Source organism: Chaetodon auriga, chromosome 6 (genome assembly GCF_051107435.1).
Source record: "Chaetodon auriga isolate fChaAug3 chromosome 6, fChaAug3.hap1, whole genome shotgun sequence".
In the NCBI taxonomy this organism is placed as follows: domain Eukaryota; kingdom Metazoa; phylum Chordata; class Actinopteri; order Chaetodontiformes; family Chaetodontidae; genus Chaetodon; species Chaetodon auriga.
In genome coordinates this window covers 25,605,635-25,617,882 of record NC_135079.1, presented here as the reverse complement: position 1 = coordinate 25,617,882, position 12,248 = coordinate 25,605,635, and the positions used below count along the sequence as shown (strand labels likewise).

Sequence of the window (12,248 nt, the reverse complement as noted above, 5' to 3'; positions counted from 1 at the left end):
TTCATTCTGTCTTTTTATGTGAAGCACTGGGTGCATGTAATTGCTTTGTTGTAAAGCACCTCGAGCTGCATTTCATGTATGAAAGGTGTACGACAAATAAAATGTATTTTTTATGTTTTTGTATTTTTTTTTGTTTGTTTTTTTAGATAAGGAAAACAGACTGCTATCTAGCTATTTCCTTTTATGAAGGCACAGAAGATGTGAGCAAACAGCCACCTTTGTCTTAAAGATTGTAGTTTGTTTAAATGTGACTTTAAATAGAAAAGTTCAAGAGGAACTCCACCGATTTCCGTCAGGTCTTGAGGAGTACTACTGCATATGTGTAAAAAGGGGTAAAAACCTTTTATCACTTCAACACTTGTACTAAATGTCTGCTTGTTGGCAGAATATTATGGCCTGTCTGCATTCATGTCATCAATACCACGTTGAATAATGTGTTGATTTTTTGAGGAAAATGACCCGTGTCGTTGTGTCATGGCCTGTGTCATCGTTTTGTGTCATGCGTCTCCCTTTCCGGACCTTTTCCTTTCCGCTCACTGTTGCTTTCTCTTTGTCTACACCCCTCTTCATCCTCCTCTCCCCTTCTTTTTGTCCCATGTATGCAGGGAGAGAAGGACTGGGAGAAATATGAGGTTGCTCGGAAACTGAAGTCGTGCGTGGACAGCATCCGTAACCAGTACCTCCGGGATCTCAAATCTAAAGAGATGAAAACACGGCAAAGAGCTGTGGCCCTCTACTTCATAGACAAGGTCTGGTCTGGAGCCAGTGGTGAAGGAAAAACTCTGAAGTGAAGATGCAGTAATTAGTTCTAATTGTTTTACACGTCAGTGCCAGAAATATGCTGCAGTCATTTTCACAAATTCTCCTCAGTGATTAGGGCTGATACCAAGAGCCAAGTGAACACATTGGAATTCAATGCAATGTGTCTTGATTGCTTTTTCTCACCTACCTGGGTGGAAGATCTTTTGCAAGGAGAAACACTGATTATATGGAGCCATTTTCCTCCAGTGACTCTGAAGTTATTTATCTCATTTTGTGTTGAGTTAAATGATAGATCGAGTGTTCGATTGCTTTTGGCTCATGCCAAAGACTATTTACATTCTGATTTGGCTTCGTTGTGTTTATTATGTCATCCTGAATTTCTACTTCATGTTGTGTGTGTTGGGTGTATATTAAATGATTATCTGACTGGCACATATTTGCACAGTGAATGGGAGGGATGGTGGTGAAAGTGCTGGGGGAGTATGTGAAGACGTTTTAATGTGTATTTACCTCTATGTCTTCTGGCCCCAAGCTGGCTCTGAGAGCTGGCAATGAGAAGGAGGAGGGAGAGACGGCCGACACGGTGGGCTGCTGCTCGCTCCGCGTCGAGCACATCACCCTCCATGAGGAACTGGAGGGCAGCGAGTGTGTGGTCGAATTTGACTTCCTGGGTAAAGACTCCATTCGCTACTACAACAAGGTCCCCGTCATCAGGAAGGTAAAGCAACCAAAATTGCACAAAAACACTTCCTCACACACACTCTTTCCTGCTTTCATGTGTTTGCTTGGACCTGGGGATGATGATAGTTGATCTGAGGCAAATCAGTCCATAGAAGAGAACCTCGAAAGGAACATTAGCTGAGCTGTTCATTGCAATACACAAGCAGTTTATTTCATTATAATCTAGGCTTTGCCCTTTGGGTTTTGGCAGCAGCCCCTGCAGAGAAGGTCACTTGCATACATATCGACATGCACAGAGCCCGAGGCAAAGGGGGAACTGAGAAATGTCTTCGGGGCACAGTTGTCGATTGGATTCCTGCAGCTGTGGTGGTTTCATTTGTCTGTAGGTCCCTATGAAATCTTTCTGTATTTTTTCCAGATTCCGTTTTTTTTTTTTTTTGTATCCCCCCCCCCCCAAATTCCATGTTTTGCACTTTTCGGAACTGTGTTTTACAATTGAAGCACGCTTTGTTATCATTCCGAATGTCTAATCATGAGATGATCAATAAACTGTTCAATGACAAAATATTAAAAATGTTATGAATATCAAGGAATTTGATGCAATACTACATTGCACTATTTTTTTTATCAAATCAAATCAAGTCTTCTGCAAGACAGCCTCCATCTGCAGCACATCATCACCAACAGAATACGAGTCCCCACTGAACTCGTGATTTGCATCTGCTGATGTGGTTACTCTTCTGAGAGTTTGTTGAAGTGATGAGCTCTTGCTGGTGCACTGTCTCTCTCTCTCTCTCTCTCTCTCTCTCTCTCTCTCTCTCCCCCCCCCCTCCCTCCCTCCTTCTCTCTGTCTCCCTCTTGCTTTATTTTTCTGTTCATTTGGATTACGTGCTGTGAAAACTTATAAAAGGTGGGAAAAATATTTTTGATCAATTGCATCCACATTTTGGCAGTGTAATATAATAATATTGTATTTACCCTAATAAGGATTAGACAGCCTTGTTTTAGTAGTTTTAGTATTCAGCAGTATCTCATCGGTAACAGTTCAGTTTGGTCCTGTTAGAATTGTACTTCCATCAAGATGAGGGACTTGCAAGAGCCAGAAAAATTGTCAGTATCGAAGCAGCAGACTCTGAGATGACCTGTATATCAGTCCGTGTTACGGGTCGAGATCCAAAAACACTGGCTCCTACATTTCCCCACACAACTTAGTACCATCTTTCATTAGACCCCAGCCTGCCTTTAGAAATGTCCACACCTCCAGTAACCCAGGCTGTCTTTGAGGCCCAGACTGCCAACATGGGTATTTTAAAAGAAGAAGTTTTGTAACAACTCTAGTCAGTTGTTAGTTCATCTGATACAGTAAACGTTGACGCGTGCTGTAATGAGCAGGTGAGCTGATACCACAATACAAGACAACAAAATGTGTACGGAAGCTTTTTTTCTTAATTTTGTTTAGTAGTCTGTAATCTGTCAAACAGCTGTCACATTTGTGTGTGTGTGTGTGTGTGTGTGTGTGTGTGTGTGTGTGTGCGTGCGTGCGTGCGTGCGTGCGCGCACATGTATGTGTGTGTGTGCACACGTATGCATATGTAAATTTTCAACCCCTCCTCATGTGTCACCCCATGCTATCTTCTTTTCCAGAGATGGAGAAAGCAATGTTAGCACCTGACAGCCAAAGTGTTTTGTTTCTTGGCAGAACATATAATTATTCAAATGAGTGCTTTCAAAAGCAACACATTAGCTAGAATTAATTAGTCCCTTGCATATTTTAGCATTGTCAATTCCCAGGGAAATCAGTGAGATTGCTGCTAAATGTCACATGGAATAAAATAGAACAAGGATGCAAGGAAGGAATTTCCATTTCTAACCTCTGGAGGGGTTTGTAATCATTTCATCTAATGCTTGGGGTTATATATTTGGCCTGTATATACTGAATATGCAATGTGCAGCGTCTACAAAAAATCTACATGCAGACAACATAGGGCAGTACTATGAATGAATACAACAATGGCAATGAAGTGGAGCCACGCTATGCATGATATGGACCACCAATATGGTATGTCCCACATGTGATTTAATGGAAAGCAAATCTGATCGTGGGAAGTAGCCGGAAGAGTTAAAGCCATACACACTTGACTAATGAGCACCTCAGTGTCAAGGTTTGTTGTTTAAAAAACAAGCACCTGCTTATTACTCAATTTGAACACCCGTTAGTGCGCTGAATGACTTTATCAAATAGCTCCAGAGTGTGGGGACACCTGCAGATGTAGAAACGCATTGTGTTGGGTAAGTTCTGCCTGCTGAGCATTTATTCATTTATTTTTGAACTGATTATTTCCATTCTTAACACACACACACACACACACACACACACACACACACACACATCACTAAACCAATTAGGCGAGCTCACTTTGGTGTTTCTGCCTCTTAGACACTGATTTACATTTTCATCCCAAAAGCACTTGCAGTTTACTTTTTATATTTTTAGTTTGTTTGCCAAGGGGAACAAAATTGCCACACAAATCAGCCAGTGAATATGTCGGTTTGTTTTTTTAAGCAACACGTGTTGCTATTAATTGGCGTCTTGCATATTTTACTATTTTATTAGGGGAACGGTGCATCCAGGCTGCAAATGCTGGAAATGTCAGCTGTAATTGTCCCAGTTTCACTCCTCTGGCTCTGCTCTGAGATGGACAGATCTCTTCTCCTTACCTTAATTTACTTGGAGAAATGATGCCACTGATTGGCCAGATGTGAAAAACTGTGGTATTTACATTTATTTGATCAAATCGCCAGATAAGACTTACAGAAATATAGTTAGCCTAAAACTGGTATTTGGATATTTGATCCACCAGTGACAAAATGCCTGCTGCGTACTGCGTGTCAGGATCCAGAGGTTTCCATTTCTTCCTGCTTGTGCCTCATGTTGTTGCCTGTATCCACGTTTGTCTTAAAGGCCCAGGTTTCGGTTCAGCAGCTTAGAAAGCGTTCGGTTTGGGTTCTTTACCCTGCTGGTAGTGCATCCCACCCCACAGCAGCTTTGAGGCTTTTCTGATGTTTGCTGTTGGATGCAAGTGACACAGAGGCAGCGTCAAAGTCAGTGAAGATTGTTTTCCCCTCCAGGTGTGGGCGGCACATGATTGCGCTCTGTCTCTAGTGAATGCAGTTTCACCTCCAGTGTTTTAAAAAACATCCAAATGGTGTCATTTGGACCTGAAATGTTGGTGACTGATTGGCTGTTCTCCAGTTCTTACAATACAAATACATGAATGCCCTTACTAGTAGTCCATAAGTGAAACATAAACTTCAAATAATCGGGACCCTTATCAATTTCCATTCCCAGTTTCAGTGGTTGGTAAGTGAAGTGCCGTTTCAGCTTAGGGTGAGATATTCTACTAAAATAAATGTTCATTTTTATGGTGTACACTTTTAAGTCCTTTGATCAAATTAGTCTGTGTATGTTTTCAGGTTTTTAAGAATCTTAAGATGTTCCTGGAGAACAAGCAGCCTGGAGACGACCTCTTCGACCGTCTAAATGTGAGTGTCTCACTAACTGCCTCTGTGTTTGTCTCCTTTGGTATTTTAACATGTTTTCAGCCTTTTGTTAAACACTGCCAGCTGATGCACTGCATTTCTTTTGATAAAAAAAGAAAAAAAATGTTAAAACTGCCCACAAGCACTTTGAATAATTGCTAACTTTGTCAGAGAGTACCTGAATTTGTCAGGGGTTGTGTAAAATGTGTGGAAGACTTCCCTCAGGTGTGTAATATTTGAAAAAAAGTCAGAAAAAGATTGTGGAAGCAAAATAGAATAACATGTTTTTTTCATGTTTTCTGGAGACAGAAGATTGCAGTAATGGAAAGGCAGGGACTAAATTGTAAGGTGTAAGAGATGAGATTGAATGAAGATGAGCCATTGGTGTGGAGAGATGAAAGGAGTAAAGAGAGGAAACGGGAGTGAGGAGAAGGGGAAGGATATTGGAAGCAGGGAGACTGAAAGCAGAAAAGGAGTTTCAGAAGAGAGAGAGGATGGACTCTGCTAGATAAAAATGAAACTGAACGAGTGGAAATTGAAAGCGAACATGCTGGGCGGATGAATTTCCACACATAGAAATCTGGCGTCCTCTCAACCTCTTCGTCTAGCTGCAGGCAGGAAGGCCACACAGAATGCAGCAGTGGTACTCATGGTTTGGTTAGTCTGCTGCAGTGAGATGCAGGGCTTCTCTGGACACACTCAGTCTTTACAAAACAAGAGCAACTGCATTATTTGTCTATTTCAGACTTTACTCCAGGCTGAGAGATTGTCTTTGTCCAGGAAATATATTTAGAATCACTCAATGTGCAGGTTTCTTCGCTGCCTACCTCGACCTGTGTGAGACGACAACTTCCACTGAACTGCCGCTGCTCGCATGCACATCGTGTCCACACAGACGGCCTTGCTGCTGCTTACAGCCACATTTTTCCCATATTGAGTTTGCCTTTGATAATGGCGTTTAAACAGTATTGATGACATAATATTTGTTTACCCTCATTTAGAGAGAGAGACAGAGAGAGAGAGAGAGAGAGAGAGCACGCACCAGATATTTTTATGTGACTATTCTGCAGATAAACTGTATGATATGATGTCAAAATGACTATCAACGGGTCATTTTTAAAGTCTGATTTTGGGCTCTGAAATGAAAAACAACAGGTTCCATGACACACACGCACTGCTCATGCAGGCAGGCAGTGTGTCTCAGGCGTTGGAGTGGAAATCGGGTTACTGCTGCAGCAACTCACAGCCTGGTGACCTTGGGTTAAGTGCTGTTCATTGCTGAGAAATTCATTGTGATTCGCTCAAGAGAGACGGGGTTGTAGGTGGGAAGGTATGCAACAGATGAATGGTCGCATTGGAGGAGAGGGGTTTAATGAAACAGGAAAAAAGAGATGCAAAGCACAGAGGTTTGAGAGCCAGCCCACGTGTTGGTATAGAAAGACTGACAGGCAGGAAAAGGAAGATACAGAACAGGACAGGAGTGAAGAGGGTGGGGTGACGCGATGGAGCAATTGGAGGAAGGGGTGCAGTGCCTCTGCTCCTTGCCCTCTAGTGTGTCAGGAAATGTCAGGGTGTGTTGGAGGTGGAATGGTAATGGCTGCTGTGGGCAGGCCTGATTGACACCCAGAAAGGCCAGGCCACTGAGAGGGCGGAGAGTGGCGGTGGGGGGGGGGGGGTAGGAAAGTGACAGCTGGTCCAGGTGAGGGGAGGTTAGGAGAGAGAAGGAAAAGGTAGGTGGTGGAAGGAGAGGGAGGAGAGAGGGAGCGAGAAAGCAGCTGTAAGATGTGGAAATGGAATGGAAGAGGAGCGGTGGAATGATAGAGTGTGCCTTTATCCTCAGCTGGCCTTATGTAGGAAGACATCGCCGAAATATGAACAGCAGACTTGGGACTGAAAGGTAAATAAGAAAACCAGAGTTACGTGACTCCTAGCCATATTAAAGGCTTAACATGCTCACCAGGCAGACTAGCTTGGTGTTATTTCTTCTGTATATGTGGCAAAGGGCTTGAAGGACAGAGGAGCCACTGTGCTGCTCACGATGCCTCAGACTGTGTTCATCTAAAGAAATATTCACAAAACTGCGTCCTGCAAGCTCAGTAGTGTTGAGGTGTCAGTATGCTCAAGAGAAGTTAGTTTATACAACGTGCCGGAAGTGTTTGGAACTGTTTAGAACGGCCACACTACAGAGCCCGTACGCTACCAGTTTGCACTCAGCACTGGTGCTACAGAGGTTGAACGTTTTGTCGTACAGCACGAGTACAAAACCTCTGTTACCTTCTCTCAAAATAACCTCAGGTCGTGCAGTTCATCACTTAAACAGGCGTGTGACTGACAAAGGACATTAATGTTGCATGCAGGGCAACATCCAGCAGGAAACGTGTTCAGGCCAGTGTTTTCTTTATTCGCCCATAATGGTACATTGCAGGGACATAACACGTCTTGTAACACAGTTCAAATGAGCAGCACCAATCATTATTATTTATATGTTTTTGTTCGGTTATTAGTGATTTATACAAACAAACATGGGAATTGGTGTAGCAAATAAAAACTAGAATCCAAAAGATGTCTTTGTTTTTTCACAAACTGCAACAGATTCAAATCATTGGCCACATCTAAGGTGTGTGAGCAGACATCACTCAAGAAAGGACTCATTATTTTGGGGGTGTCTCCTCGAGTCTTTTGTGGAGCCTCCCTGCACCAGCAACAGAACAGAGCTGCTGTTCCTCACTTCCCTTAATACATTTAATTTACTTAGTCATTTAACTTAAGTGTTTGTTGTAATTATGTCTTTTTTATCAATTCATTACATCCCATGAGCAGCAGCAGAAGTATGGAGTTGAATTGCTAAAACAAAACCAACCAGTAAAGCCTTTGTTACACAAAATTGGTATTCGATTGTGGGGAAAAAGCATCTCTTGTTCTTGCCTGGGCCGCTGCACTGAATGCACTGCATGACGGACAGAAGTCACACAACCAGAATTTCCAGTATCCAGTATTTACTTTTTTTGTTTGTTTGATTTTAGTGGGAAGAGCTGTTGAAGTCTGACATATTTACATCTCTCTGGACATAATGTCTGGTGAAAATAAGTCCTGAACTAGATGGGAAAACATTCTGGCTCTCCTCTTCCCCCCCGCTGCTTCTCTGATGCCCACACTCTCTTTCACTCCTCTCTAGTTCAGTGAATGAAGGGTTTATTTCAGCCCTCTGGGGTTAGTGGTGATTGTTGAACAGTGGATAGATGAACCAAGAATGTTTTGGTCAGTTTTATTTAGTTTTTTTTTTTAATGAAATGTGTTTTATGATGAAAATGAATATTTCTGTGAATGGAGTCTGGTGGCTTTGGCGAGAACAGTGTAGCAGTTGTTTCTGGTTACAGATTCTAATCACATATAACAATCTGAGTCTGTCAGTGGCAAAAACAAACACTTTTAGTGGACATGCATTGATGGTGTCAACATGCCCAGAGGGATTACATTGCCCGGCTGCAGTGCTCTCATTCAATACTGAACCGGAATGAAAAATTGTTGTCCCCACTGGACACAGAACATGGGAAAATAAGGTCCATAAACAGATAATATTTGAAACAACATTCTCCCGTTCGTCTGGGAAAAGACTTGTGATTGTGTGAAACTGCTGCCTCACCTCCACTTACCACCTGGTCCTGGTCGTTTCAGAAAAGTCAAAAATGATCAGATGCAGTCCCCCAGTTCCTACATCAGAAAAGTGTCGGGAGAGGGCATCATGTTGAGGTCAGAGTGCCTGCTCCAGTACAGTCTGCAGTCTCAGGTTAACTGGGGCCTGTGTGGGATTTCTTCAACTAAGTCTTAGTCAAATATATAAAGTTACCACCTGCGGTGTGACGTATTCCCCATGAGCTGCTTTATTTTGGCACATTTCATTATTTATCCTTTACTTGATAGTACTACCGCCATCGAATAGAAGGTTTTTTATTATCTTTTTCTTCAGCTAACTGATGCAGGGAACACACTAATTGGACCCAGCGAAAAACGAAAAGCGGGTCATCATTGCTAGTTTAGAAGGGAAACAATCAATATTTCTCTGACATCAGTTGCCATCACCTCACATTGGCTAGCAGTATATTCATGAAAGTCCAGAATAGCATCCTGTTTTCTAGATAGGAAATTACAGCTGCAGTAATGACAAGTTGTAATAATGTCTTAGGAGATGACACAGATGACACACACAACAGAGGTATCGTACTTACCCCTCAGACGTGCAGACACCTTCATTAGTGTTGCGGGAGCAGAGTGGTTGCTCATTAGTAAGGCAGGCACGACGGCAACTGTGTGTGTGTGTGTGTGTGTGTGTGTGTGTGCGCGCATGTGTGTACCTGAATGCACATGTATGTTTACATGAAAACCCTCCTCATCCTGTTTCTAAAAGGCTCCTGTGGTGAGACACACACACACATTTGTCCAGATTGGTGACCCCAGACTGCCGGGTCCTGACCTCGCTGTGATTAAACCAGCCACATTATTATTGTAATCTTCGTCAGAGTCATGAGAATTATTCCTCCTTCTCCCACAGCTGTGAGCTCCACAGCAAGCTCGCATGGGCGTTCGTTTTTCACATCTGTGTGCTTTTATCTGTGTTTAGAAATCCATGTGTTATCTGCCTCTCAAGTGCACATGTTTGCAAACTCCTATCAGTGTGTGTGCAGTGAGCGTCCATGTTTGTTTTGCCTTCACACCAGTGCTGTGCCCTTACACTGTTCTGGTGAAGCTGCAGCCATTTGACATGAGCTAATGGCTCTCTAACCAGTGGCTATGACAGCTCTAACTTGTTATAATACCTGCAGAAATGTCAGAAGGGAAGTAGTGCTGTGATCTTTTTTTAGTCTCCTTGCTCTAATGGATGATGACGATAATGCAGGCAGAGCTGGTATTTTATGTGTTTTGTTTATTATGGTATATAACAGAGACTTTTAACAGTGCAGTGCTACAATGCCATACTGCCACCTAGTGGTAGAGTTGACCCAGTGGCTTTGCAATGGCTGCATTTGTTCTATACCATGCTGATGTGAGTGTGCTGGTCTTTGCCTGTTTCTCTTTGACCATTGCTTTCCTATTTCTCATTACAGACCGGCTCGCTGAACAAGCACCTGAGTTCTCTCATGCCGGGTCTGAGTGCGAAGGTCTTCAGGACATACAACGCCTCCATCACTTTACAGCAGCAGCTCAAAGAGCTCACAAACAGTAAGTCGCTCACACTCACTATGCTGTAAAGCAGTTTAATGTTTCATAAATAACTTTTACTGGGTGCAGCTGGACATGTACCAGCAGCTTCGATGCTGGAGCCTTTTATCAGTCTGGCTCTTATCATTGGCTGCTTGTGTCATGGAGTCCCATGATAAATCTTTTTTTTTATTTTTAGCTCACTTGATTCAAGATACCCTGACATCAGCCAGCTTCTGCAGTCATGGCAGGTGCACATTATCACTGTACCCAGTGCTGTGCGCCTCTTCCTCGCTCTTATCGCCGTCCCATTGGTTGCCTCTGCCATAGTTTCCCGTTCAGAGATAGAAGTGTCACAATCTCCTCTCATTCCTGAATTGCCACTGAGAGAAAATCTGCAGGTTGACATGTGGTTCTACTGGATGAGTTGTGGTGTGATGGTGGGTGGGCAATAACAACATGAGGGACCCCAGAATGGCTTTATCTTTCACATGTCTGTGCATAATTGTGGTCGTATGTGTGTTCTCAGTTGGATTTTCCTGTTTAAATACAAATGAGTGTTCTGTCACCCTCCGAAGAGTCTGACAGTACGGCAGAGAAGCTGCTGTCCTACAACAGGGCCAACAGAGCAGTTGCTATTCTGTGTAACCACCAGCGGGCACCGCCAAAGACCTTTAATCAGTCTATGGCCAACCTCCAGGCCAAGGTAAGGACCGCTTGACGTAGTGCTTTGAACACAGTCATCCTTCACATCAACAGAATGCAGGAGCAGGGACAATAATGTGCTGCTGTCACAGTTTATTGAGAGAAGACCAGCATAGAATTCAAGAGACTTTGAATTGTAACTTTTCCAGCCCAGTCAATGACATTTTGAAGCTAACAGTAATCCATATGTAAAAACATGCCTGTGTTCTCAACTCAGATTGATGCTCGAAAGGAACAGCTGGCGCAAGCAAAGATGGAGCTGAAGCAGGCCAAGAAGGAGACCAAGACCAAAGGCAGCTCAGACCCCAAGCTGCAGATGTAAGAGTAACAACGAAAAACCCCGCAAGCTCTGGACATCAAACAACCAAAAATGATTGACAGCAATCTCAAAATACAAACATGTCTTCTGTGCAGAGTAAATCAAAAGGTGCACACACAGACCTGTAGGAAGGTACCCTGCACACATTAACAGCAACGGCTTCACTGTGAATAATGAGCCGTTAATGCTGTGGGAAATGTTAGATCTTGAACAGGAAATCGCAGAAGGTGTGATGATAACCCTGCTGTTCATTTGTCTTTGTGTCTAGAGCCAAAAGGCGATTACAGACACTGTGTAACACTGTGTTACAGTGCAGTCAGACATCCACATATGGACTCCTGCTTCTGTGTGTACACTCTGCATTGCTTTTAATTCCTGATTGAGAAGTTAATCCTTGGATTATGTAGTATTGAGCAGCACAGAGAAAAAGAACATTTGGCTCTGCTGGACATCAGATGCCATTTGTTACAACAAGAAAGGAGACTTAGACAGAGTTTGCATTTCAGCCAGGACTCAAAATCACACACTGACATACGGTGCTGTCTGTCTCCCCGAGACACTTTAACTCGTTTACAACATTGAATGATTTGTTTTTTGTAGACAGTGGTTTTCTGCAGGTGGGACATTTTCTCCTGTTTTTAGTTATTTGGTGTCCTCTTGTGATGAAGGCTACACACTGATGGAGACACTCCTTTTTGCCTGCCCACAATGTGGGAAGAATGCACAGAGAAAGATCAGGAGTCTTATTGCAACTCTGTTTCTGCCAGAGGTGTCTGACTCTGTGGCACCTGCCTTCGTGTAAACATATTTTCTGTCAGGCTGGTGAAGCGAAAGAAGGCGGCAGTGATTCGCTGTGAGGAGCAGCTACTGAAGATGGAGGTCCAGGCGACTGACAGAGAAGAAAACAAACAGATTGCACTGGGTACCTCCAAGCTCAACTACCTGGACCCGCGCATTAGCGTGGCTTGGTGAGTGAAGGTTAACACTGTAAACAAACTTGTTGCCTTGGTGAAAACACTTGTGAGCTCACAGACATTGAACTACC

At 43.2% G+C, this 12,248-nt stretch overlaps 1 protein-coding gene across 1 annotated transcript in view; it reads left to right on the top strand.

The window, feature by feature from the left end:
* Positions 1 to 12,248, top strand: part of LOC143322085 (DNA topoisomerase I, mitochondrial) — a 33,446-nt gene that overhangs the window by 20,337 nt on the left and 861 nt on the right. The window contains exons 13-19 of the mRNA XM_076732988.1: positions 606 to 749; positions 1,295 to 1,480; positions 4,918 to 4,986; positions 10,086 to 10,200; positions 10,758 to 10,885; positions 11,102 to 11,202; positions 12,022 to 12,171. Coding sequence (XP_076589103.1) covers positions 606 to 749; positions 1,295 to 1,480; positions 4,918 to 4,986; positions 10,086 to 10,200; positions 10,758 to 10,885; positions 11,102 to 11,202; positions 12,022 to 12,171 — 893 coding nt within the window. The remainder of the gene's footprint in view (positions 1 to 605; positions 750 to 1,294; positions 1,481 to 4,917; positions 4,987 to 10,085; positions 10,201 to 10,757; positions 10,886 to 11,101; positions 11,203 to 12,021; positions 12,172 to 12,248) is intronic.